The 27599-nt window shown below is 47.8% G+C and overlaps 2 protein-coding genes and 1 pseudogene across 13 annotated transcripts; all 3 read left to right on the forward strand.

Annotated features, from left to right (window-relative positions):
• The first annotated feature begins 62 nt into the window (after positions 1-62).
• LOC147977910 (uncharacterized) lies at positions 63-2116 on the forward strand (annotated as a pseudogene). Its single transcript, XR_015617987.1, has 2 exons — positions 63-1895; positions 1984-2116. The product of XR_015617987.1 is annotated as an uncharacterized LOC147977910 (transcript).
• LOC125528786 (LEAF RUST 10 DISEASE-RESISTANCE LOCUS RECEPTOR-LIKE PROTEIN KINASE-like 1.2) lies at positions 2023-24907 on the forward strand. Of its 11 annotated transcripts, none has more exons than XM_087546003.1 (4): positions 2023-2710; positions 23201-23254; positions 23430-23684; positions 23861-24907. In XM_087546003.1, the coding sequence occupies exons 1-4, from the start codon at positions 2023-2025 to the stop codon at positions 24814-24816; spliced, it is 1953 nt and encodes a 650-aa protein (XP_087402129.1). In that variant the 3' UTR covers positions 24817-24907. The 11 variants fall into 11 exon arrangements, with proteins under 11 accessions (XP_087402129.1, XP_087402123.1, XP_087402124.1 ...); XM_087545997.1 differs by lacking the exon at positions 2023-2710 and adding an exon at positions 2842-4239; XM_087545998.1 differs by lacking the exon at positions 2023-2710 and adding an exon at positions 2842-4239 and having other exon boundaries at positions 23216-23254.
• Positions 6660-9682, forward strand: LOC147977911 (uncharacterized). Its single transcript, XM_087546008.1, has 2 exons — positions 6660-9422; positions 9492-9682. Exons 1-2 carry the CDS (start codon positions 8735-8737, stop codon positions 9674-9676), a joined length of 873 nt encoding a protein of 290 aa, XP_087402134.1. The 5' UTR covers positions 6660-8734; the 3' UTR covers positions 9677-9682.
• Positions 24908-27599: the final 2692 nt, after the last annotated feature.

Below are 27599 nucleotides of genomic sequence, written 5' to 3' on the forward strand. Positions count from 1 at the left end.
GAGCAACTACGAGCAGCTCATCAGTGGTGGATTCCTCCTCACATGGCAGACTGGTAAGCTTGCTTCCCAGATTATTAGCTCATTTCTTTGGCTTCCTGGAGTCTTGTACATTATGGTGTGTTAGTGGGTTTTGGTTCAATTACGATGTGCTAGCCAACTATGACAAGTCAATGGTCATGTCCCGTGGAGATAGTGCAAAGTTATAGGAAAAAAATCAATTATTAAATTTCTACACTTTTAATATAAAAACCCTTTTAGTTTCGCTAACCCGTTTCAATAAAAAAAAGGTTAAGCCCTGAAAGACACCAATGATTGTATGGATTTTACGTTCTCAAGTCCTTGAAGAATTTTGTTATTTCTAACTCAGCCAAATACAAAAGCTAACACTGCAAAATAAATTAGTGTAAAGTCTAGGTTGAAATAGCAAAGAAAGGCTTTTACCCTGCTTTATATATAAAGCAACACAACCAAACCGATAAATGATGATAAAGAGATCCTCTTACAAAGCAGATCAAGAAAAATACAAGAATAAGAATGCAGGAGCGTCCACACCCTACCATAGATCAACCTAGCTAGACTACCGACAAGGAAGGAGACTTGCCGCCAAGAGAAATTGCCGGACCTCGTTTAGCCACTCACGCCAAGTTGCCACTGAAGAGGACCCCATGCCCTCGCGGTCCGGAACGTGGAGCCTGAGCCTGCCTACAGAAAACGAGGACAGTGAGTAGAACCAACGAGGACCCGTGAAATGGACTTGTCCCCTGAGAAGAAAGAAATTTGCACTGTGCAACCTCAATAATCGATCGGTGTACGCAGATGAAACTTAATTTTATAGGATATATTTTTACATGCCAATTGTGAATTTGCCAAATATTAGAATTTAGATGCTAGATAACCGACAAGAGCATGTAGTAGCAGGTACAAGAACCAGCCTAAAGCATCATGTTTGCTGTCACATCAGGGCACACAGAGTCACGGAGGTCACGTTGATGACTTACCCGTCAATGGGGTTAGAAATTCAAAAGCAACGCCTTACCAGTCCAAAGGTGATAGGGACGATGATAGCTTTGCCCCGATTTTCCGGTCAAATGTTCCGACCATAGTAGGTACTCCGCTCACTCGCCCGTCCACATATATCATTCTTCGAGCTTCGAGCACGGTATCCTCTCATAGTTGCATACGTCTCCCCCACCTCGTCACCGCCAAATCTCTCTTTTCCAATGGCTACTATTAGCTGCTGGTTCTTGGTGTTCATCTTGGTAGTATGGTGGTTGCCGCTGCTGCTCGCCGGGCCTGAGGAGCAGCAAGTGGAAAACTGCCCGGCCAAGACGTGCGGCAACCTCACCATCTCCCACCCGTTCTGGATCCTCGACATGGAGACTACAAGATCGTGTGGTTCATTGGATTTTGAGGTCGTTTGCCTCAAAGACAGTTTTCCAGTCCTCCGGAGCTCTGTGCTCTTCGGCTTTGCAATCATGGACATCTCCTACGAGGAACACAGTTTGCATGCCGTTGATCTACACAAAGAGACATACTTCAAAAAAGAAGAGGAAGACTTCAACGTCTCCAAAAGCTGCCATTTCCCGAGATGGAACACCTCCGTCAAACTGGCACCCCCATTTAAGGTCACCCCCGCGCCAACGTGAACCTCATCTTCTACAACTGCACCAAGACAGTGGCGCTGGTGGAGGTGAGATGCCCGAACGCGAGCAGCATGTTTGTTCGCGCGGGAGTGCCCTACGACGCGACTGGGACCTACGCCACCTACGCATTGGAGGGCTGCGATGCCACCGTCGTGCCGGTGATGGGCTCGTCCTCGGGCTCGGCGAACGCGAGCAACTACGAGCAGCTCATCGAAGATGGCTTCCTCCTGACATGGGATCCGCCCCCTCCAGGTAAGTTCATCCATCAAATCACCTTTTGATCAAGTTCGCAGCTAAGCTAGGATTGCTCAGTGCGTGATTTGCTGGATTGCCGTAATAGAACAAGCCGAGGATAAGGCTAAAGTCGATCGTGTGTCAGATGTTCGCCGCAACTTCCCCTTCCTGCTTGCTCGCCGGGCCTGAGGATCAGCTAGGGGAAGGCTGCTTGAGCCCGGCCAAGAAGTGCGGCAACCTCACCATCTCCCGCCCGTTCTGGCTAGCTGAATTGGGGATGAGAAGATCGTGTGGTCCCTTGGATTTTGAGGTCGGTTGCTTCAACTACAGCACTCCAGTTCTCAAGAGCGCTGGATTAACTGGCTTTGCAATTCTCAACATCTCCTACGAGAATCGCAGTCTGCGTGTCGTCGATGTATACAAGGAGGAAGACTTGAGCCACTCCAAGGGCAGCTGTCGGTTCCCGAGATGGAACACCTCCGGCAAATTGGCAACCCCGTTTAAGGTCAGCCCCGCCAACCTAAACCTCATCTTTTACAAGTGCACGAAGACTCCGGCGCATCGGGGCAGGGCGCTCGTGGAGATAAGATGTGGGAACGCGACGCACGCGTTTGTTCGCGCGGGAGTGCCCTACGACGCGACCGGGACCTACGGCGGCTACGCCTTGACGGGCTGCAATGCCACCGACGTGCCGGTGATGGGCTCGACGAGCAAGGTGAACGCGAGACACTACAGGCAGCTCATCAACGGCGGCTTCCTCTTGACATGGGAGGACCATCCGACACCTCTCCCTGAACCTGTACCTCTCCCTGCGCCTGCACCTGCACCTGCACGTAAGTTCACCCGCCGAACCATCTTTTCATCGAGTTTGTAGCTAAGCTAGGCCATTCAGTGTCCATTGCGTAAATGCGTAGTGCTACTACGTACGTGTGACGTGCCAGAAACTTCGGTTGTGGCAAGCAGAGAAACTGGTGCTCTGAGTAGGCACGTACGTGGCCATGTCCACCATTAGAAGTTCGTTAACAAGTTGAACTGGGGTGTCGTACAGAACAACAAGTGGCTTCTAGGGCCAAGATCCATTTTGGTCTGGACTATGAGCTTCTCTACTCTGCCTAATCTGGACGCTGAACTTCTGCCTAGCCTGAACTCTGAAGTCCGGACCTCACAAGTCTGCACTACGGCTGTAATGCCTAGGTGTAGAAATGTGCAACCGAAGGTTAGAATTTTTCCTTTTTGTTACCATTACCTGCCAGCTGTGAAGGTCGTATCTACTCCATAGCAAACAAGAGAGCAAAGTAACCCGAGCCTAAATGATCAGGCTAAGCGTCCTGGTCGCAGTCACATCACGGGCTCATGGTGGTCATGGTCAATTGGTCATGGCTTAATCCGTCAAAGTCGTTAGACGGCCCCGCAAAAGAAAAGGAGTTGTCACACGGAAATTTCAGTAGGCACTGCTTACCAGTCCAAGGGTTCAGTTAGGGAACTTGCCCCATTTTTCCAGTCAAACGTTCCGGCCAATAGTACTCGGCTCGCTCGCCTCCCCCATATATGGTTCGAGCTTGGACCATGGTGGCAGTCTGCCTTCCCGTAGCCATGACCACCGATCCAGCCACCTCCATTTTTGCCCACAGCAACTTCTCCAAATCTTATTGTCTGATGCCTCGGAGCTGCCGGTTCTTAGTCTTCCTCGGGGTTTGGTGGCTGCCACTGATGCTCGCCGGGGCTGAGGAGCAGCAAGACAAGGGCTGCTCGCGCTCGGCCAGTAATTGCGGCAACCTCAACATCTCCGACCCATTCTGGCTCCCTGACTGGAACGTGGGAAGATCGTGCGGTCCGTCGGATTTCGAGGTCACTTGCTTTGGAAACGCTCCGGTTCTACAGAGCTCCCTCGGCATCGGGTTTAAGATCATCGATATCTCTTACGGGGAACGCAGCCTGCGCGTGGTTGATGGAGGCAAGTTGGATTTGTTTCCCGGCTCTGAAAGGTGCCGATTGCCGGTCTGGAACACCTCCGTTAAGCTCGGCCATCCGTTTACGATCGACCCCGGCAGCCTGAGCCTCATCCTGTACAACTGCACGGATGGCGCGGCGGCGGCGGCGTGGGCGTCTGCGACAAGTCGGGACAGGGAGCTGGTGCAGACGACAATGGGTTGCGGGGACGAAATGAAGGTGTTGGCCAGCGCGGGAGTGCCTTACGACGCTACGGGGAGCTACGCCGGCTACGCTTTGGAGGGCTGCGATGCTATCATCGTGCCTGTGATGGGCTCGTCGGCAGGCAAGGCGAACGCGAGCTACTACAAGCAGCTCATCGACGATGGCTTCCGCTTGACATGGGAGGGCCCCACTCTCCCTGCGCCGGCAGGTAAGTTCACCCACCAGATCATCTTTATAAATTATAATCAAGTTTGTAGCTAAGCTAGGACAACAAATGGCTGCTAGGGCGAAGCTAGATTCTGGTCTGAACTCTGTACTTCTCAGCTCTGCCTAGTCTGAAGTCTGAAGTCTGAACTTCTTTCTCTGGTCAGAACTCACTACGGTCAAAATTGGCATCATGACCTTGTTCACTGGTCCACTGACAGCCCAGTAGCAATGTACGAAAATTAATCACAAAAAATAAAATAAAATGGGCGCAAAGGAAAATGAAATAAAAGACACACAAAAACGTACAAAAATAATCAAAATGAGCTAAAAGAACCCATCAATAATTCTTTTCTTGAGATAACATAGAACACATCAATAGGGCACTCAGACGACATCGCACAGTGTCTCTTCCCTCCCACTCAAAGTGAAATCAGATTTGGGCCTACGAGAAAATTGGTGCAAAAGGCGTTTACTGGGTTGTATCTAGTCCTAGCCATGGGCAGCCCGGCCCGTGCTCGGGCCTAGATTTTGAGCCCGAAGCTTGGGCTGGGCCGGGCATGGGCCTGCCATGTTAGCGCTAACTGAAGAGGCCCGGACCAAGGCCCGAGGCCCAGCGGGCTTTTACATGGTTGGGCCGGGCTTGGGCCTGGTTTTCTAGGCCCGATGCTCGGGCCGGGCCTGGGTTTTCTACGTCCGGCTTGGCTAGGCCCGGCCCAAGGGATGGCCAGGTATACTTGTAACAAAGGGTTTCAAGCCCGTGACCGGGTTTCAAGCCTTGTCGGGGCCGCCAAGCGCTTTATGTTTCAGGGCCCCTTGAAATGTATCCGAATAAACATTGAATGTCATGGCATATTGTTTACTAGTACAGCGAAAAGGCTTGGATAATAGTTAGCACCATACAGACTTAGGGTTCCCTACTAGGATGGATGAATTGATAAGCCCGGAGATGGTTTAACCTCCTTTCTAGTGAATTGATTTTGTGCCATCATTGATAGCATTTTTTCTTACCAGTTACAACATCTGTCTTGCACATCATCGATTGTAGCACATCATCTCGCCGGTTGCAACATCCTTCATTGACGGTTGTAGCATTTTTAGTTAGAACGGTTGTAGCATTTGTGGTCATTGCTTGCAATACCGTCGCAACATTTTTCGTTGCCGTTTGTAGCAAAAAATACTACGCTGATGTTACTTGACTGAGACCTCATGTTAAGTCTCAATGGACTGAGTTCTAGACATATCCAATCTTTAAATTCAAACATGCTGAACTTGAATCTACACCTCAGCAAACAAGATCAAAAAGTGGCCGGAACTTGAATGATCAGGCTAAGCATTCTTGCTCCAAGTCACATCACTAGTCCACGGGGTCACTGTCATGGCTTACTCCGTCAAAGTCGTCAGACGCAAATTTCAGAAGCCATGGCTAGCTTACTAGTCCATGGCGTCATGCCGTCATTACTGTGAAACTTCCTGGACGGTGATCGCTTGGCTCCTGTTTCCAGCCAATAGTACTCTAGTCGTTCGCCGTCCCCATATATGTGGTTCCATCTCGACCACGGTATCATTTGTTCCGTGTATAGCCTATCTTCCTTCCATAGCCCATGACCACTGAATCCCCAGCTACCACCCACCCTTTGTTCTTCACCACAATCTCCCCAAATCTTCTGCCCCGATGTCTCGCAGCTGCTGCTGGTTCCTCGCCGTCCTCTGGGTTTGGTGGCTGCCATGGATGCTCGTGGAGGCCGAGGACCAGCAGGGGGGAGACTGCTTGGCCATGAAGTGCGGCAACGTCAACATCTCTCATCCGTTCTGGCTCACCGACAGAGCTACGGGAAGAGCATGCGGTTCTGATCCCTACCCGGACTTCGATGTCGCCTGTATCAACAGTACTCCAACTCTACGGAGCTCCATACCCTTCAACAGAGGCTTCAAAATCCTCAACATCTCTTACGAGGAACGCAGCTTCTACGCGGTTGATCTCGGCAAGCTGGACGTGTTGAACGCCACCGACAAATGTCGTCCCGTGTTCTATAACACCTCAGTCAAGCTCACCCCGCCGTTTAAGATCGCCCCCGTCAACCTGAACCTCATCCTATACAACTGCACGGAGGAGGACGGAGCAGCGGCCACGGCACGTCTGAACAGAGAGCTGGCGCCGACGAACGTGAGCTGCGGGAACCAGTGGGTAGTGTTTGCCCGCGCGGGAGTGCCCCACGACGGCACCGGGAACTACAACAATTACACTCTGAAGGGCTGCGCCGCCGTCGTGGTGCCGGTGCCGGCCTCGTCAGAGGGGGCGAACGCGAGCAACTACAAGCAGCTCTTCGACGATGGCTTCCTCTTGACATGGGATCCCCCGCGTCATCCACGTAAGTTAACTCGTCAAATCATCTTTTAATCAAGTTCGTAGGTGAGCTAGGACGTTCCGTGCCTAATTTGCCTGGATTTCCCGTAAGCAATCAATTATGCTAGTCAACAAATGAGGATAAGGTTGAGTTGATCGTGCCGGGTGTCCTGCTTGCCGAAGGCGTGGGGCGACTTGCCTATACTAGTCAAATTGTGACATGCTTCTTTTTTATTACGTAGATTATTTTTCGGATCACTTATACTAGTATATCTTGGCAGTATGGTGGCATGCAAACCCTGTGCCAATTAATACATCCGTCCACTGAGGCTGCCTTTGGTTTACAGGAATTTCATAGAAATTTTGTAGGATAGGATTTTGTAGAAAAAAATATCCTTTGAAGGCCCTTTGGCTTACATGAACGGAATCCTATTCATGTATGGGATTCTTCCTTTCTCCATCCTAAGCCAGAGAACGAGTGGCTTCTGCATAGTCTGAACTCTGAACGTCTGAAGTCTACGGCAAAAATTGGCTTCGTTCATTTGTTCAGGAGTATAAACCAGAGCCTAGTCAGAAATAGACTTTCAGACATATAGAGTTGTGGGCTTATGTTTATTTTTCTGAACTTTCGGCCGAATTGCACCTCATTGGCCCACAATGGTGGTTGCTCTTGTCCATCACTTTATGCAATGGATATAATGCACTATAGGATCAAATCAGAACAAAAACTGGCGCACTCAAGATCCAAATGTAATATATCGCTGCCACAATAAAGCCTAGCAGGTTTTCTAAAAAAAAAGCTACACTTCTCGCACCATAGAAAACCGGTTATTGAGGATTTCTGGTTTTTTAATTCGAATTTTTATTTTTTCTTAAAAATGTTCCCAAAATTCATAATATATTTATCATTGAAAAATATTTACATAATTTATTTTTTTCCTTAATTCTGAAACTCTGTTTTAAAAAAAACTGCATGCTGAATTATAGGAAGTCTCATAAAAAAACTAAACCATGAATTCTAAAAATGTTTATGATATTTAATCGTCCATGAACAATGTTCAAGTATTAAAAAGGAAAAAAATTAAATAGGCGAAATAAAAATGGCAAACAAAAATAAAAATGGAAACGGAAAGAAAAAAATAAAAGAAAACCGTTGATTGATGAATACGAATTTTCCACAATGGTGGAGTCCGGTATGCATAGCCAGCAGTCCGGGTTTTGAACCTTAGCCCTTGGTTGTGGCCTTCCATTGCCTCTGAACATAAAGAAGTTTTTCTGATCACCGGCAAATCTAAATTGCATTATCTATCAGCATAAATTGTATTCCCTAAAAAAAATCTGAATTAAATGTGTGAACTCTAAGTTTGAACTGGAATTCTCCCTTGCAAAAAAAAGAGAAAATTGCGTGTAATTTCTATAAGGCGCAAGCCAGTGACCAATCAGGCTATAAAACCTTCTTTTCTATGGCATATACTCCCTCCGTTCCGAATTACTAGATACCTCCGTATCTAGACAAATCTAAGACAAATAATTCGGAACGGAGGGAGTTGTAGCCAGATGAGGACAAGTTGGCCGGCAGGAATTTTTCTAAGGATTCTAATCTGTGGACAAAAATGAGCAATAGAAAGAATTCTGAAAACTAAATCTTGGAAAACATATTATAGTGCATTTGAATCATAAAGTTTACTATCCTGCGGATTTACTATTTCTATAAGTTGGCCGAGGAGTTGTTTTTGCTATCCTGGCCAAGTCTGCACATCACAAAGGCCAACGTCACAAAATGGGAAGTATATATAGTGTCCAGATTAGAAATGCGCAACTGAAGGCTTTTCTGAGGGCTTTTTTGTATTCAAAGATACTGTCACCTGTCAAGAGTAGTATTATGTTACTAGCTTGATAGCCGACAAGAGCATGAAGTAGCCGGTACCCAAAGAAAATACCCCAAAGCATCCTTGTTCCAGCACATCAATGGCCTACCCCGTCAAAGGGGTGCAAATTTTATAAGCCATGACTTACCCGTCAAAGTTTGCTGAGGAGTCGATAATGTGGAGGATGATCATTTGCCCCATTTTTCTTGGGTCAAATTCTCCCGTAAACATATGTCCCCATAGCCCACGAGTCCACGACCACGGATCCAAAATCTTCCACTCCTATGGCTGCGAGCTGCTGGTTCTTCTGGGCGCTGATTCTCGCGGCCGCTGCCGCTGCCGCCGAGGAAGAAGTGGAAGGCTGCTCGGGCTCAGCCAGTAGGTGCGGCGGCGTCAACATCTCCGACCCCTTCTGGCTCACCGACATGGCGACGGGGATCTCATGCGGCTCCCCCTCCCCTCACTTTGAGGTCGCCTGCTTCAACAACACTCCGGTTCTCCGGAGCTCCGCCGCCTTCGGCTACGGCTTTGCGATCATCAACATCTCCTACGGGGACGAAACTATGCGCGTCGCTGACCGAGGCAAGCTGGAGCTGTTGCGCACTTCCAACAGCTGCCAATTGCCCATCTGGAACACCTCCATCAAAGTGGGGCGGCCGTTCAGCATCGCTGCCGCCAACCTCAACCTCGTCCTGTACAGGTGCACGGAGAAGGCCACCGCGACCGCGGCACGCCGGGACAGAGCAGCGCTGCTGGTGCAGACGAGGATGAGGTGCGGGAACGAGAGCATGGTGTTTGCGCGCGCGGGAGGCCGTTATTACGACGAGACGGGCGCGGGCGGCTACCCTGTGGAGGGTTGCGACGCCGCCGCCGTGCCGGTGGCGGGCTCGTCGCCGGCCCAGGTGAACGCGAGCGACTACGAGCGGCTCATCAACGATGGCTTCATCTTGGCATGGGAGCGCCCCTCTACACGTAAGTTGACCCGTCAAATCAAATCATCTTTTGATCAAGGTTAGCTTAGGGTTTCCACTATGGCACCAGACAACCAATCATGCCACTCACTTTTTGAGAGGATGAGGCCGCAGACCCAGTCGTGGTCGTGGTGGATCGACGTTGGCCGCAGCCGGCCCGGCCAGCGCCGCATGCACTTGCATCTTCCTGCTCGCCAGACACGCGCCCACCTAACCATTGCCTGTAGGACTACTAGCCGAACTGGCATGTGCTGACATATGCTTGTTTTTAGCTAGATTTTCTCCGGTTCACTGCATATATCTATCCAAATGATAAACGCCACATGTGTGACACTTGTTCGTTGGTGCCATGCAATTGGCCTAGTGATATCATTTCCATCTTTAGTAGGTCGCCTATACATTTGGTTTTTCTCCTTATTAGGGGCTGACATTTCGGCTAGATGCATGCATGGTTGTGTTTTGTCACGGTGGCACTGGCCAGTCAGTGGATCATGAGGCTGACCTCTTAGTAGCCACGAGTAAAGCTGTGAAAGTCGGGTAAACGCGAAAGTACCTTTCTACACCCAGAGCATTTGCTCCTGACATGAACAGTACAATCAAAAAAATTCAAATAATTTTGAATTTTTTTTGGGACATACTTTCGCAAATGTTAGTTGTGTGACTCTGAAAAAGTTTTTTTTACCACGCCTTCCGTCAATGTGATTTTGTGATGAAATTTTGCATGCACAACTAACATTTTTGAAAGTATGCCACAAAAAAATTTCAGAATTTTTTAAAATATTTTTGATATTACTGTTCATACCAGGAGCATTTGCTCCTAGGTGTAGAAACTCCACGTCCGTGTAAACCTGTACTCTCGGCCTCTATCTGAGTTGGGTGGCAGTGCCTGTCTATCTTTTATCCCGTTGCGACCCATTAACTTCGTGCTAACTTTTGGCTGTTTACCCAAACGTGACACCTAGTTTTCACTAAGAAAAACTCATGTACACTGAAATTGGGGATGTGGATGGATGAATACTGTCGTCTACCGTGTGAGGGCCCGTCCCTTTCACGGTCCCAAACACAAATAAGAATGAAAACGAAAGAAAAAAAATGGAGGTCGTCTAGTGAGCGGTCGTCTCCTTTTTCTCCGTCCCAAGCCAGAGTATTTAGAGTGTTGGGAGTAGTGGCTTCTGCATAGTTAGTCTGAACTCTAAACTTCTGAATTCTATGGCCAAAATTGGCTTTGTTCATTTGTTCAGCCGTATAATCCAGTGAGAGGCCAGTCATAATTAGTAGACTTTCAGAAATACAGAGTTGTCGGCTCATGTTTATTATGCAGGACTTTCTGCCAAATTGCACCGCATTGGCCCACAATGGTGGGTGCTAAGTATTCCCTCCGTCCGATAATCCTTGTCGGAGAAATGAATAAAAATGGATGTATTTTGAACAAAAATATATCTAGATACATCCATTTCTCCGACAAATATTTCCGGACCGAGAGAGTATTATTCAGTGCTTTATGCAAGAGATAGTCCGTATAATGCGCTCGGGCTCGGCCTATGTAGCTCTGCCATGTGAGGGCCCGTCCCACAAAAGAAAAACCAACACGCTCGTAGCTACTTCTCCCTTTATTGAGTAACCTTTGTTTTTAAAATTCAAAATTTTCATTAATTATTTCTTTAAATGTTCCCAAAATTTATAATACCTATCCCTTATGGGAATCGAACCCGTGTCTTCGACATGAAAAGATGATGTCCTAACCTCTGGACGAAAGGGACCAAAAAGCTATTTTTCATATACTTAAGAGAAGAAAAGTGGTTCCTTTTCTTTCTATACGAAATACTTGATGCACTTATTGAATGGAAACTTGAATTGAGAGAAAAGGTGTGCTACGCCATAAGATTAAAAATACTCAAAAAATTGATTTTATTTTCATGAATTTAGAAAGTCCCATGATTACTTTAAAACAGTTTATTGAATTGCAGAAATGCTCATGCATTTTAAAATCATGGATTTTTAAAAATGCTTATGATATTTTAAGCGTGCATGAATTTAAGAAAGTCAATGTATTAGAAAAAAAGGACCGTAGAATGAAAAGTGACAAACACAAATAAAAATCAAAAGGAAAGAAAAAATGGAAGAAAACAGATGATAATCACCAGAGAAAAGGCAATTACTTGAAAAAACCCGCCAAGAACCAGCCGCGACTCGCGCTGTAATTGGGGCTGGCCCATAACGCTCATTCTAGCCCGCTATCCGGGTTTTGGACCTTCCAATGCCTCTGCATAGAAGTGATTTTCCATGCACTGGCCAATCTAAACTGCATATCTGTCTGAATAAAATTTGTTACCCAAAAAAAATCTGAATAAAATATGTGAACTCCAAGTTTGAACTCAAATTCGCCCTTGTAAAGAAAAACATTTACGCAATTTCTAAAAAAACGCAACTGAGTCTTTTCTATGTTACGCAGTGACAAGTAGCCTGCCAGGTTGTACCGAGATTAGAATCTAGCTAGATAGAGGACATGAGGACAAAGATGCCGGAACCGAAATGATCAGGCTAAGCATCTTGGTTCCAGTCACATCACGGGGCCATGGAGGTCATGGTCATGGCTTACCCCGTCAAAGGGAAACTCTGAAATTTTTATAAGTCATGGCTTACCAGTCAAAGGGGTCACTCGCGGAATTCGTAGACAATGACCGTTCGCCCCAGTTTTCCAGTCAAATGTTCACCGCTCACTCTGCCGTCCGTCCCCATATATTAGACCACCGTATTCTCTCATAGGTGTAGCCTATGCCCCCCTTTTCTGTTCACTACAATCTTTTCAAATCTTCTGTTCCCATGGTACCGAGTTGCTGGTTCTTCCGGGCCCTGTGGCTACCACTGGTGCTCGCGGTGGCTGCGGCCGAGGAACAAGGGGAAGCCTGCTCGGGCTCGGCCAAGATGTGCGGCAACCTCACCATCTCCCGCCCGTTCTGGCTCACGGACTGGGAAAAAGGGAAGACCATGTGGTCACCCAGACTTTGAGGTCTCTTGCGTTAACGGCAGTTCATTTCTAAGGAGCTCTATGCCCTTTAGCGGTGGCTTTGCAGTCGTCAACATCTCTTACCAGGAGGAAAGCTTGCACGTGGTTGATAGTGGCAAGCTGTACTTGTTGCTGGACGCCTCCAGCAGCTGCCGAGTACCGATCTGGAACACCTCTGCCAAGCTCGGCGTCTCGTTCAGCGTCAATCCCGGCAATCTGAGCCTCATCTTGTACAATTGCACGGAGGAGGGCGCGGCGGCAGCCGTGGCTCGTCGGGATAGAGAGCTGGTGCAGACGGGACTGAGGTGCGGGAACGAGAGCGAGGTGCTTGCCCGCGCGGGAGTGCGTTACGACGCCACCGGAAACTACTCTGGCTACGCTTTGGAGGGCTGCGACGCTAGCATCGTGCCGGTGCTGGGCTCGTCGTCGGGCAGGACGAACGCGAGCGACTACATGCAGCTCATCAAGGATGGCTTTCTCCTCACATGGGTGCGCCCCCCTACCTTTGCACGTAAGTTCACCCGCCGCAAATCATCTCTTTAATCCACTTCCTGGATAGCTATTAGCTAGCTAGAACGCTTGGAAACCGGGCAATCAACCGGGCTATTAGCTACTCCCTCCGTCCAATAATATAAGAGGGTTCAGTTGATCGTGCCGGGTGTCCTGCTTGCCTAAGGTGTGGGGCGATTTGCCTATACTAGTCAAATTGTGACATGCTTGTTTTTATTAGATATATTTTCCGAATCACTTATACTAGTATATCTTGGCAGCATGATGGCATGCAAACCTCGTGCTAGTTACTTACACCTGTCCACTAAGCGTGTGCGGTTGTCTCCTTTCTCCGTCCCAAGCCAGAGTACTTAGAGTTGAGAATGAGTGGCTTTTGCATAGTTAGTCTGAACTCTGAACTTCTGAAGTCTATGGCCAAAATTGGCTTCGTTCATTTGTTTAGGAGTATAATCCAGTGAGAGAGAGCCCAGTCCGAAATAGACTTTCAAACATATGGACTTGTGGGCTAATGTTTATTTCTTGAAATTTACGACCGAATTGCACCGCCTTTCCCCACAATGGTGGGCATCACTTTACTCAATGGATGGTCTATATAACGCGCTCTGGGCTTGCCCCATATAGTGCTGCCGTGTGAGGGCCCGTCCCATCAGAAGAAAAAACGGCGCGTTCGTAGCTACTTCTTCCTATGTAGAAAACCGGTTATTTAGTACCTTTTGTTTTTAAATTCAAATTGTTCATATTATTTCTAAAAATATTCTCAATTTTTGTAATATATTTCATAAGTTCAAAAATACTAACAAAATTGAAGAAAATGCTGATGAATTTAGAAACTCTCATGGTTATTTCAAAACAGTTTATTGAATTATAGAAGTGCTCATGATATTTTAAACGTAAAGAAAACCAGTGATGATCATTAGAGAATTGTAAAGGAAAGAAGAAAAAATGGAAGAAAACTGATGATGATCATTAGAAAAAAAAAGGAATTGAAAAAACCACCAAGAACCAGCTGCGAAATTGCGGCCGGGCCATCACGCTCGCTACCATGCGATTTAGTGACAAAGTGTTACAAGAAGTGGTGAATACGAATTTCCCGCAATGGTGGAGTCTGGTCAGCGTAGCCCTCAATCCGGGTTTTGAACCTTAGCCTTTGGCCGTGGCATTACAATTCCTCTGAATAAAAGTGATTTTCCATACGCCAGCCAATCTAAATTGTAGATCTATCTGAATAAAATTAGTTCCCCAAAAATATCTCATTGAAAATGTGTGAACTCCGAGTTTGAACATCTATTATCCCTTGCAAAGAAAAACATTTACACAATTTATAAAAAATGCAGCCTAGTGACCGATCATACTACATGATCTTTTTTTTTCTGTTCCCCAAAAATATCTCATTGAAAATAGATTTTCTGAGAAGTCAAACTTTGACGAAGTTTGTGGAGAAAAATATATACATCTAGAATACCAAATACATAATATTAGATACTCCCTCCGTCCCATAATTAATGTAAGTCGTTTTTTGACACCGCCTTACATTATGGAACAGAGGGAGTACATCATAAGACGTGTTTTCACATTAAATATATTTCATATTGTAGACATAAATAGTTTATCTATAAACTTGGTCATATTGTAGATATAAATATATTTCATATTGTATGTAAATTGACTTTCCAGAAAATCTATATGCACTACATTATATAACGGAGGGAGTATGTTATACAATATAACCAGTAACCTGCCAAGTGTGAAGGTTGTACCGAGATTAGAATCTACTCTTTTCGTTCCATAATATAAGAGCGTTAGGGACAGAGACTAGAGAGAGTAGCTAGATAGAAGACAAGAGCGCAAAGATGCCGGAACCAAAACGACCAGGCTAAGCATCTTGGTTTGAGAGTCACATCACGGGGCCATGATGGCCTTTGTCATGGCTTACCCCGTCAAAGGGGAACACTGAAATTTTGCAAGTCATGGCTTGCCAGTCAATGGGATCACTCGGCGTATCTGTGGACGACCAGTTTTCTATTCAAATTTGAACCACTCACTCTGCCGTCCGTCGTCCCCATATATCGTTCCTGGTCACTGGTTAGACCACCGTATTGTCTCATACCTGTAGGCTGTAGCCAACCCCCCTTTGCTGTTTCACTGCAATCTTTTCAGTCTTGTGCTCATATGGCTCCGGGCTGCTGGTTCTTCCGGGCCCTGTGGCTATCACTGATGCTCACGGTGGCTGCGGCTGCGGCTGGTGCAGACGGGGATGGGGTGCGGGAACAAGAGCAAGGTGTTCGTCCGCGCCGGAGGACATTACAATGATACGAGCGGCTACCGCAGCTACGATGGCTGCGACGCTGCCGTCACGCCGGTGGTTGGCGCAGACGGCGGGGCGAACGCGAGCCAGTACGAGCAGCTCATCAACGATGGGTTCATCTTGACATGGGAGCTCCCCCGTCCACGTAAGTTCACCAGTCAAATCATGTCCTTAATCCACTTCCTAGCCAGCTACCCGCAGTGCCTTTGCTTGGATTTCCCATATCGAACCAGGCAATCAATCAATCATGTTAGTCACCAAACGAGGGTAAGGTTGAGTTGTTCGTGGGGCGGCTTGCCTGTACCAGTCAAATTGTGACATATGCTTTGTTTAAGTTAGATATATCCGGATCACTTATACTAGTAATATCTTGGCAGTATGGTGTGTGTGCGCCGTCGTCTCCTTTCTCCTTCCCAGGCCAGAGTATTCCGAGTTGAGAATGAGTAGCATGGTTTTGTCTGAACCCTGAACATCTGAAGTCTATGGCCGAAATTGGCTTTGTTCATTTGCTCACGAGTATAATCCACTAATCCAGTGAGAGCCCAGCCAGAAGTAGACTTTCAGACATATAGAGTTGTGGGCTCATGTTTATTTTTCGGGACTTTAGGCAAAATTGCATCGCGATGGCCCATAATGGCGAGTGCTGTTATTCATCGCTTTGTGCAATGGATAGTCCGTATAACACGCTCTGGGCTCTGCCCATGTAGAGCTGCCGTGTGAGGGCCCGTCCCATCAGAAGAACAACCAAATCTCAAAAATAGAAAAATCAGAAGAAAAACAGGCCCGCTCGTAGCATCTTCTCCCTCCGTAGAAAGCCGGTTATTGAGTAACCTTGCCTTTTAAAATTCGAATTGTTCATTTATTATTTCTAAAAATCTTCCCAAATTTTATAAATGTCAAAAATGCCCACAAAATTGAAAAAATGTTCATGGATTTAAAGATAATAATATTTTAAACATCCATGAATCTAAGAATAATCATGTATTAGAAAAAAAAACACCGAATGAAAAGCGACAAACATAAATAAAACTAAAAGGAAAAAAATATGGAAGAAAACCGATGATAATCATTAGGAGAAAAAAGACCAGTGGCGGAGCCAGGATTCGAGTATAGGGGGGGGGGGGGGCGAGTACATATTGATCTAATCTTGTTGGTAATTACTCGTCGCTGTTACTAAAATTGTCGATCGTTGGGGGGGCCATGCCCCTGCTTGTCCCCCCTGGCCCCGCCGCTGAAAAAGACAATGACTTGAAAACCGCCAAGAACCAGATGTGACTCGCTCTAAAGTTGTGGTCGGCCCATAACGCTCACTCCCATGTGATTTAGCGACACTCTGTTGCAACGAGTGGTGCATACGAATTGCCCGCAATGGTGGAGTCCGGTTAGGGTAGCCCGCTATCCGGGGTTTTTTTAACACCGCTGTGTGAGTTTTGATCCTTAGCCCTTGGCCTTCCAATGCATCTGAATAGAAACGATTATCCATACACTAGCCAATCTAAACCGCATATTTATGATATATCTGAATAAAATAAGTTCCCTAAAAATAATACAAATAAAATGTGTGAACTATAGGTTTGAATTGGGATTCTCCCTTCTAAAGAAAAATATTTAAGCGGAGAACTGCTCTTCCTACTCGTTGGATGACGTCGAAAGAGTGGAGAAAATGGTGGAAGGAGGAGATGAGGAAGCGGTGGAGTGGTGTGATTTTTGCCCGGCGTCTGACCTCGTTTGAGGGCGGACAGGAGGAGCTTGCATGGCATTGCATTTAATGTCGGTATGCTCGTGAACGAACACGTGACCAGAGTAGGTTTTTTGGCTTCCACGTGGGTTTAATGGAGGCGTTTGAATGCGGCGAGGAGGCATGTTTCCCCGGGCGTGCAGTGGGCAACGCCCTCGGCTGGCGCGCCGCTTCAATGACGGTGGCAGTGAGAGGTCTCTTCCGCCCTGAGCCGCCTTTAGTATGGAGCAGCGCGCTCTACAGCGGCATGAATGTGGGCAGCTGGCGACGGACGGAAAGCGCGCGCGGGAGGGGTGGGATTTTTGTGGGCATGACAGCGGTCTGGACTCCCACAAACCTCTCCCACGTTTGTCTCCGGTTTGCGGGAGAAAACACGTCTGGACGGCGCCATGGACTGATAGGTGGCTTCCGTGATCCGAACTGATGCGGGAAGTTTGCGGGTCGACGTTGGAGATGCCCTAACCCGTAACCTGCCAAGTGCGAAAGTTGTACCAAGGTTAGAATTTTTTTTCTTTTTTTTTTTGAGAATATGGCAGAACCAAAATGATCATGCTAAGCATCTTGGTTCCAGTCACATCACGGGGCCATGGAGGTCGTGGTCATGGCTTACCCCGTCAAAGGGGAAACCAAAAAAATTCACGTCATGGCTTACCAATCTAAATTGCATATCTATGATCTATCTGAATAAAATTAGTTCCCTAAAAATAATGCAAATAAAATGTGTGAACTATAGGTTCGAATTGGAATTCTCCATTCTAAAGAAAAACATTTATGCCGAAGAACTACTCTTCCTGCTCGTTGGATGCCGTCGAAAGTGGAGAAAATTGTGGAAGGAGTAGATCAGGGAAGCGGCGGATGTTGTCGAAAGAGTGAAGAAGATGATGGAAGGAGGAGATCAGGAAGCGGCGGAGTGGTGTGATTCTTGTCGGCGTCTGGCCTCGTTTGAGGGTGGACAGGAGGAGCTTGCCTGTCAGGCCGGCATTGCGTTTAATGTCGGTCTGCTCGTGAACGAACACGTGACCAAAGTAGGTTTTTTTGGCTTCCGCAAATTTAATGAAGACGTTTCAATGCGGCGAGGAGGCATGTTTAGCCGGCGTGCAGCGGGCAGCACCCTCGGCCGACATGCCGCTTCAATGACGGTGCCAGTGAGAGGTCCCGTCCGTCCTAAGCCGCCTTTAGTGTGGAGCAGCATGGATGCGGATAGTTTAGGGACGGACGGGAAGTGCGCGCGGGGGTGGGATAGGGGGGTGTGGTTTTTGTGGGTGTGACAACGGCCCAGTCTTCCGCAAACCTCCTTCACCTTTGTCTCCTGTTTACGAGAAAAAATGTGTCCGAACCGTGCCAGGTTGTTTTCGTGGTGTGATGCGGGAGATTTGCTGGTCAACGAGACGGAACCAGCATGTGGTTTCGCAGATTTCGAGGTCTCTTGCCGTAAGAACGTTCCGTTTCTACGGAGCTCTATGTTCCGCGGCTTGGGCTTTGCAATCATGGATATCAATTACGTTGGTGCCATGCATCTAATCTTTGGTTCGTTGGTTCGTTGGTGCCATGCAACTGGCCTTGCGCTGGCTTAGTGCTATCGATCCTTTCCATCTTGGGTAGGCCACCTATATGTATTTGGTTTAGAGCATCTCCAACAGACGCGTTAAAAAATATACAATGCCGAAATAGCGCTTTTGCGCGCGGGAGGTTTACCAGACGCACAAAACCACATCGCCCAACCTGGCGGACCCACGCGCAGCTGCCCGCGCGCTCAAGCCGGCGCCCTAAATTTGCAACTTCGTTTTTGTACGTGCTCTATTTTACAGCTTTTGCTTGAGCGTTATTTTTGGTCACGCGCGCGCTATATAGGAATCTTTTTTGGCACGCGCCTTATATAGCGCGTCTATTGGAGATGCTCTTATCTCTTTATCTCCGGGGCTGATGTTTCAGCGGCTATAGAGATGCATGGTAGTGTTGGGTTACGGTGCCGCTGGCAAGCGAGTGGATTATGGTGCTGACCTCGCAGCAGCCACCAGTGACGGTTGGGTAAACGTGTACCGTCTTGGCTTCCAAGGCAGAGTGAAAAATCTACCGTGTTTGCCTCTGTTTGAGCTGCTCTGCTAGTTTCTGGTGAGTTGAGTGGCAGTGCCTGTCGATCCTTCTTCCCCGTTTGGACCCGGTAACTGAATGTTAACTTTTGACTGTTACCCAAATGTGACGCGTGGTGTTCACTAAGAAAAACTCAGGCTAGCTTTTTACCTGTGCGATCCTCACAGTATCGTGTGTCCACCCATGTAATTAGTCAAATACGTGTAGCAGATTTTTCATCGCTTTCTTGTCCCTGAACAAAAGACTTATTTCTCTCGCTAGAAACTGGTACACAGGAAACTACTTTCACGATTAGTTAGTAACTACTTGCACGAAGCTTGGGCGGTTTGATGTGGCCCGTAAACTAAACTACTACCACTTTAGATTAGTTGCAGATGTTTGTCAACACGAGAGGAAAGGATCAGCCTAGCTAGAGCTTCAACTCTGAACCCTGAAGTCGGCCCGGGTCCGGAAATGCATGGTTGCTACTGATTGTTTATGTAGTTATGCTCATCAGGTTGTACCGACTAACAACCACGGGCTTGGTACCCCTGCTTGTTGACAACGTCTGAACACAGCATCAGTTTTATTGCCTTTTTTCTTAGGTTGCCAATAGATACACTATATTATTACATTTATTACAGTTAATTTTCATTTTTGAAAAACCACAATGTCTTGGGACGCATTTACAGTTAATAAAACACACTACCTAGTTTTGTGATATCCTCATAGGTGTGCATATATACATTCACTGACCAGCATAGAGGTTTACCGGTTTACGTGTGCATGTAGTGTACGACTACTGTTACCAGTCACACAAGCATGCATGAAGTATCCAACCAACTTAGAACTCACCCATGCATGGTTCCATGGCCGGTCCGGTCGCATCACTGCTCGACCGCGACCGGGTATGGTGGAGTTCTCGTGTGTGGACGTTGGTTGCCTTGCAGTCAAACTTTCCGGCACACCACTCACACTTTGCCAGAAAGAAAAGGACTCGTCACTCACTGACTCCATCCTCATATCACATATCCCCTCGCTTGTACCATGAACATCGCAGTTCATAGTACTACCAATCTCCTCAGTCCTCGTCTTCCTCATCAGGGACTTCGGTCGGTGTATTTTCTTTCGTATGTCCCCATGGCCCGGGCCTTGCCTCCTCCTCTGGGCCGCCGCCGCCGCCGTCGTCTCGGTGATCATCACTGCGCCGATGCTCGCCGCGGCGGCCTGCGAGCCGGAGCGATGCGGCAGCGTGACCGTCTCGCGCCCGTTCGGGGTCGTCCATGGCTCCGAGGAGAACCGGTGCGCCCAGATGGGGTTCCAGGTCCACTGCAAGGACCACGTCCCCTACCTCGGGTACTACGAGCCCGAGTTCGGGCTCCGGATCCTCCACATCTTCGTCCACAACGGCTCCCTGCTCGTCTCCGACGTCCACAAGCTCGGCGACTTCTCCAATGGTTCCAGCTGCCATGTCCCCACGGCCAACACCGCCACCAAAGTCGGGCACCCGTTCTCCATCAGCGCCGTCAACCAGAACCTCATCTTCTACAGCTGCTCCAGGGCGCCGGGGACGGCGGGGCTGGTGGACACGGTGTGCCGGAACAACACGTTTGTCCGCGCGGGGGGCTGGTACAACAAGTCCAGCGGCTACGATTTGCCGGGCTGCAATGCCACCGCCGTGCCCGTGCTGGGGACGTCCGGCGTGGTGAATGCCAGCGAATACGAGCAGCTCATCCGGGAGGGCTTCCTCCTGACATGGCAGCTGCCGCCTGGTAAGCTCGCTCGCCAAACTAATCACTGTCTATCCCATAGAGTTTACAATCTGGTCTCAGCTTCCCATGCGAAATTAATGGCGGGTTGGCAAGCCGTCGCCGTCGCCTTCGCCGTCCCCAGCCGTGGCGGGAGCTCCACGCCGCCGCCGCGGCATTGCCCGCTGGGGAACGGCATCCCAGAATTCAAGCCGACATGCCAAAATAAATAAAAACGGAAATGTGAAACAAAATAGCGCGTTGACTCTGACCGGTCAAGCCGCCATGGCCACCGTACTTCATCTTCAAAGTCGCACATCCCGCCCTCCGTTCCGTCCCGTTGCTCTCGTTAACTCAGTCCTCTCGTCCTCGCCCGCTCCGGTCAGTCAGCCAGCCGCTCCGCTTTCCATACCCAGATATTCCAATCCATGCCGCCGCTCCAGCCCCTCCTCCTCCTGCTACTCTCCGCTTCCTTTCTCCGGCTACCGTCGCCGGCCGGTGCCACCTGCTCGCCCAAGAGATGCGGCGACCTGAACATCACCTACCCGTTCTGGCTGGAGGAGGGCGGCGGCCGGCCGCCGTGCGGGTCCCCGTCCTTCCAGCTCAAGTGCAACGGCACCCACGCGTTCCTCAGCCGCTCCATGTTCGGGAAATACCAGGTCGCCCGGGTCTTCGCCGAGAACTCCTCTCTCGTCGCCGTGAACCATAACCTCCTCGTCCCAACCCGCGCCGGCTGCCCGCCGTGGTGGTTCAACATCTCGCTGGGCCTCGGGCTGGGGCCCTACACCATCAGCAGAAAGAACAGGGAGGTGCTCGTCCTCTACAACTGCACCGAGCAGCAGCAGGCGGCGTCGCCGGGGTTCGCCCGCACGCGCTGCGCCGACGGGTCCTTCTACCGCCTTGGCGGGGAGTACGGCAGCCACCGCGGGCTGGCGGATCTGCCCCTCGCCTGCAACCTCTCCGTCGTGCCGGTTCTCGGTTTTCCGGACGGCGACGACGGCTATCTCCAGAGCATGAGGCGAGGGTTTCTGCTCGAGTGGGCGGTGCCGTCGGGCGACTGCCCCAAGTGCGAGGCAAGCGGCGGGCAGTGCAGGTACGCCAGCGACGGCACCGGGTTTTCCTGCAGTTGCTCCGGCGTCGCCCACCGCGAGAAGTGCGGTGAGTTGACCAAAATTAACTGACAGGCTGACAGCGCCACCGTGATTTTGCCTAGTCAATCCTTGCTTTGCAGTTCGTATGGTAGCAATTTTGATACTGCTTCTAACATAGAATCGCTGTCAAGAACAGATTTACTGCGTTTTACGTCGCTGTTGCTGCTAGGAGGAACATAGGATGCTGATTGGACACGGATATAATTTTTGCCTAGTCAACTCTTGGGTGCTTGCTTGGTTTCTTGGAGCTCCTGCAGATTACCGTTTTGTTTTTGGTAGTTAGTGAAGTTCAGTCCACTGATTGAGATATTTATTAAGCCTATCGATTCCTAGCAATGAAAAAAAACAGAGTGGCCCTTAAAATATACTATTAGCGTGTTATATCACGTTATAGCGTGCTATTAGCAAGACAATGTACATTAATTTATTTAGCGAGACATTCCTGAAAACGCTATAGCGTGCTATTAGCGACGCTATAACGCGTTATTTTTTTTTCATCTATTCCTAGTCAAAATACATTTGTTGAATTAGTCAGCATTGCTATTCAACAAAGATGCCGAACCGATGGTAACGTGTTCCTGGCTTCGTTCCAAGTAAACTATTCCCGGAAGGAATTGCCGATCAACGCGCTTAGCTTAGTACTTTTCTATGCGCTGGTTCGAGTTTCGAAATTCAGACATGTGGAAGTCAATATATTGTACTTCCTCTGTAAACTAATATAAGAGCGTTTAGATTACTATTTTAGTATTCTAAATGCTCTTATATTAGTTTACAGAGGGAGTAGCTGTTTGTTGTTGAATTAGTTAGGGGTGCAAAGTTGAATTGGATGCTGTAGTTAGTTTCAGTGGGTGCTTAGAGGTGCTCATGCACTTGGTAAAAAAAAAACCGAGTGTTGCACTGCATAATGAAGCAGTGCCGAAGAGTGTCCCTTACATTTTGATAATTTCTCCTCAATCATGCAAATGTATGAATCCGGTATTTCTCGCACCACTTTTACGATCTGAATGCCTTGATTGTGGCTTCTATGAATTTATTTTCTTCAAATATATTACCACCTTGAATTGAAAATCTGAAATTCAGCTGTTGCTGGATTTTCCTCATTAACCAGTCAGTGGAAAGGGGGTTTGGCTTTACATAGAAGCTGGCAAAGTTATCATGACAATGCCAATTCATACTACAAAAAGTTCCGTTCATTTGTCAATCGACTACTATACTTGTTTATTACTTCATAATGTTTAAATTATTTACAGACTCTTCTTATGCAGGGGACCGTAAAATGGGAACAGGGACGATTCTTAAAATAGGTGAGTGTCAATCAACTCTCAAGCTGCTCGTCCCATCTTTTCTTCGGTTCTTATTTCCTGTGCTCCATATTGTACCGGAATATGGAGAAGAAGAGGTGAAATCTCATGATGGGGAATTAGCCAGATCCTTTGGTTGCTTCATATTGCTCATGTGTTATATTGTTTCTGTGGACAGTTGGCGCAGGACTAGGTGGTGCTGTACTCATGGCATGTCTCGTCTGTTTTGTCTGGTACAAACGCAAGAAGAGGAAACAAGCTATAGCTTCAAAGGAGTTCATGCGAAGTGGATCATCAATGACGTCATATAGTAAAGACCTTGAGTTGGATGGTTCTCCTCATATCTTCACTTTCGAGGAACTTGAAGTAGCTACTGATGGATTTAGTGCCTCAAGGGAGCTTGGTGATGGTGGTTTTGGAACTGTTTATAAAGGTAAAACACATGTTTTCAGAACTCTTGTCAATTTTAAGTTCTTAACACATCAAATTCCAGATGCTGCCAGGGATTTGAACCTCCTTTTCGGAAAACTCAGTTCACAACTGTATTCTTTGATAACTAATCTTGCCCTATTCACTGGAAATGACAACTTTGGCATTTGTGTCATTCAGGAAAACTCAAGGATGGGAGAGTAGTTGCAGTGAAACGCCTTTACAAGAACAACTACCGAAGGGTTGAGCAATTCCTGAATGAGGTTGACATCCTGTCCCGCCTGCTCCACCAGAACCTTGTGACCCTATATGGATGTACGTCTCGGATGAGCCGTGACCTTCTTCTGGTGTACGAGTTCATCGCAAATGGGACGGTCGCGGACCATCTTCACGGATCCCGTTCGGCGGAACGAGGCCTCACATGGCCTCTGAGGCTGAACATTGCCATAGAAACGGCTGAAGCACTGGCCTACCTCCATGCCGTCGAGATCATACACCGAGATGTGAAGACGACTAACATATTGCTGGACAACAGCTTCCATGTCAAAGTTGCAGACTTTGGGCTGTCGCGCCTGTTCCCGCTCGAGGTCACCCATGTCTCGACCGTTCCACAGGGCACACCGGGCTACGTCGACCCGGTGTACCACCAGTGCTACAAGCTGACTGACAAGAGCGACGTTTACAGCTTCGGCGTCGTCTTGGTGGAGCTGATATCGTCGAAACCTGCTGTGGACATGAGCAGGAGCCACAGTGAGATCAACCTGGCGAACATGGCTCTCAACAGGATTCAGAATCATCAAGTTGTTCAGCTGGTTGATCCGGAGCTCGGCTACGACACCGACCCCGAAACGAAGAGGACAATCGATCGCGTCGCCGAGGTGGCCTTCCAGTGCTTGCAGCTCGAGAGGGATCTGAGGCCGTCGATCAAGGAGGTGGTGGAGATCCTAACTTGCGTCAGGGATGGAGATTGTCAATCTAAGAGCATGAAGAAGAAGGCATCTCAGAAAGAGGACGTGTGCTTGCTCGAGGACGGCCTGCAGTTCTCGCCCGACACAGTCATACATAGATTCCATAGCCAGTCAACTAACCACTCGGTAGCATCAAATGCTAGCGGATTATCTAACAGTAAATGTTGAAAAGAATGCTGCATAGGCCCTTTTCGGCACTCTTTGACACTGACAAAACAAAAAATAATATTAAAGCTTGGCAACATGGGGTATTCGTTTAGCTGCAATGTTTTGACTGCCGAGGTTGCATACGACCTCGGATGGAGATGATACAAAAATCAAAGTTGTATAACTTTTTTCCTCGAGCAGTTAGGGTCAGCCAGGAAAACAGGAGGCTAGCAGGTCCCTTTGCGTGCCGCCGGCGCCGCCACTACTTTCATCTCCCTCTGTCGGCTGCTCCGGTGATGGGAGGGAGGGGAAACCTCCGATTTGTGCGTTGGGTGTGTTCCCAGTAGGGTTAGGGTTGGAGTCGTTGGTCAGGCAATCACGGCGACTTCGCATCTAAGTAAGTTTCCCTAAGCTTCGTTCACGGTTGGACGGGGCTCTTGCCTTCGTGTAGGAGCCAGCGGGGTGGAGGATCCTCGGATCTCGTCAAGGTCGTGGCCTACAGTGTCTGGAGGTTGACTGGTACTGGCCGGTTGGATGGGTGGTGGTTGTGTGGAGGCTCTTCTTCCTCACTGTCGATATGATTTTTTGTTGTTGTTATTCCTCCTTTTTTGTGCTGTTGCTGGAAGGGTGTCCTGCTTTGCCCGATCGGTTGGTTTGGCCATTACGTAGGAACCAGGTCCTAGTTCTCTTCCATCTGGAAGGGGCACATATATGGCAAAGGCTGGTGCGGGCGTGTTTGATGCACATGTGTGTCCTTGTCTTTTCGGTGCTGGAGCGAAAAACAAGGGAAGCAGCGTGGCGGTGATTATGTTGTGGTTGAAGATGATGACCTGCTTGGGTCTGGTTGGAGATTACTGTGTTGTAGGGGTCTCCTCGCAAGATTCAGAGATGATGACACATAGCTCTGGAGAGATACTCGTGTTTTATTGGTTATTTTAGGGTGATCTTTGTTATTCTGGTTCACTGTGCGTGTGTTAGAGTGTGCTTGTACGGATTAAAGACTTTGTATTCTTTCGTGATTTGAATATAAGCATACTTTCTAAAAATATATGTTCATCTTGACGAGAAGGATAATTTTCATGTTGAGCACTTGTTCATTTTAGGCCATGCCAAAATATGGTGTCAACACATGCCCCTGCAAGCGTAAACAAAGTCTAAAAAGCATGAAATTTATCATGGTGCCTTCCTATGACACCTACGGATTGTGGTAAAAATTAGAAAAAGTTCCGCGAAAGTTGGTAAAAATTAGAAAAAGTTCCGTGAATGTTGTCACATACACTTCTACAAACCGGACTGAAAAAGAATGATGATATCTGGAGGGAATGTGTCAAGTTTGAAGGCGATGTCACCGCTGGTTCATCCATTGGGCTTGAAAAAAATCTACACTAAATATACACCATTACATGGCCAATGTAAAAATTTGGCATCTTTCAGGGTATGTTTGCTATATTTAAGCCATTTAGTGCATTTCTAGTCATTTACGGCATATAATTCATTTTTAACTAAAATTTCATGAAAAAGTTGTCAAAATTGGATTAAAAAAACATATTTGTATTCTTGAGTCCATGCGTAGCCTTGTCCATGAAAAGAGAAGGAATTTCAATCATGAGGGTGCCAAGACTCAACACCAAACATGTTGTTTATTGGGTTTCTAATTTCAGAAAATGCAAACAAATTTAGGGAAAAACATGAAACTAAGCATGGTGCGCTCATATGACACCTACAGAATATGATAAAAAAATCGAGAAGGTTCCGCAAAAGTAGAATCGTAAATGCTAGCGGATTATCTAAATCAAATGCTAAAAAGAATGTCACTGAGGACCTTTTTGGCACACCCTTTGACACCAAGAACAACTGTGCAATATGCAGAACTACTCAAACGAAATTCAGTTTGCTGCGGCCGGACCTTCTATTGCACTTGCGGATGCGTTGCATGCAGAAACAATTTCCCTACACAATGCAGTCGTTTTTGCAGATGAGATTGGCGTTGGGAAGGCCATCTTTGAGACAGACAGCTCGATCCTCCAGAGGGCAGTGACGTCTGATCGTTATGATTTAGCACCTCTTGGAGCTTTGTTCAGGGCGATTAAGTTGAAGATCACCAGCCAGTTCATCAGTGCTTCTGTAGTTCATGCCCACCAGGAAAGTAACAAGCCAACACATGTGCTGGCTGCTTTGGGTGCAGGGTTAGCTTCTATTGAGCGATGTGTTTGGTTTTACACATATCCAAACGATGTAACATGTGATGTAACCGGTGATTTAGCCGTGTATTAAATGGAATACGAGTGTTCCATCTAAAAAAGAACAGTTGTGCAATAGACTGAAAAAAGGAAGTCTCCTAATGGCAAAAAAATCATGGTCGAATCCAAGGGCCCCGTTATGCCCTACAAGGCCCAAAAAAATCATGGTCGAAGCCAAGCAATGCCACAACACACGGGAAGATGCAGGACACACAACACGGGAAGACATAGCACAATGACGAGCACCGCCACACAGCACGGGAATACACAACATGGCGAGTGCTCGAGGCTTGTCATCGTCAGCTATGAGATATAGGTGTGTCGAATAGTGTGAGGAATAGGGGAAGAGGAAAATATAATGGATAGATGCTCGATCCATGCAGGCAGTTCTAGCTACAAAGCCGTCTTGAATAATTACAAACTTGAGCAATTATGTTTCTCTAAACGCATCCATCTATTAGTACATGTGGTTTCAAAATTTCACCGCCTCCACCACGCAAATAACTACCTCCCGCTGGATTATTACAAGTGGCTTTGTAACATGGAGACAAAACCTCCTCCGAG

Source organism: Triticum urartu, chromosome 3A (genome assembly GCF_056163025.1).
Source record: "Triticum urartu cultivar PI428250 chromosome 3A, HENAU_Tu73, whole genome shotgun sequence".
NCBI lineage: Eukaryota > Viridiplantae > Streptophyta > Magnoliopsida > Poales > Poaceae > Triticum > Triticum urartu.

What these genes read in the sequence shown, in the direction of transcription:
- LOC125528786 (XM_087545997.1), top strand. Translation starts at nt 3,426, where the DNA reads ATGGTTCGAGCTTGGACCATGGTGGCAGTCTGCCTTCCCGTAGCCATG. An exon ending in AGGGACGATTCTTAAAATAG is followed by an intron (nt 23,255 to 23,429) that starts GTGAGTGTCAAT and finishes TTCTGTGGACAG; the next exon opens with TTGGCGCAGGACTAGGTGGT. An exon ending in TTTTGGAACTGTTTATAAAG is followed by an intron (nt 23,685 to 23,860) that starts GTAAAACACATG and finishes TGTGTCATTCAG; the next exon opens with GAAAACTCAAGGATGGGAGA.
- LOC147977911 (XM_087546008.1), top strand. Translation starts at nt 8,735, where the DNA reads ATGGCTGCGAGCTGCTGGTTCTTCTGGGCGCTGATTCTCGCGGCCGCT. An exon ending in ATGGGAGCGCCCCTCTACAC is followed by an intron (nt 9,423 to 9,491) that starts GTAAGTTGACCC and finishes CTATGGCACCAG; the next exon opens with ACAACCAATCATGCCACTCA.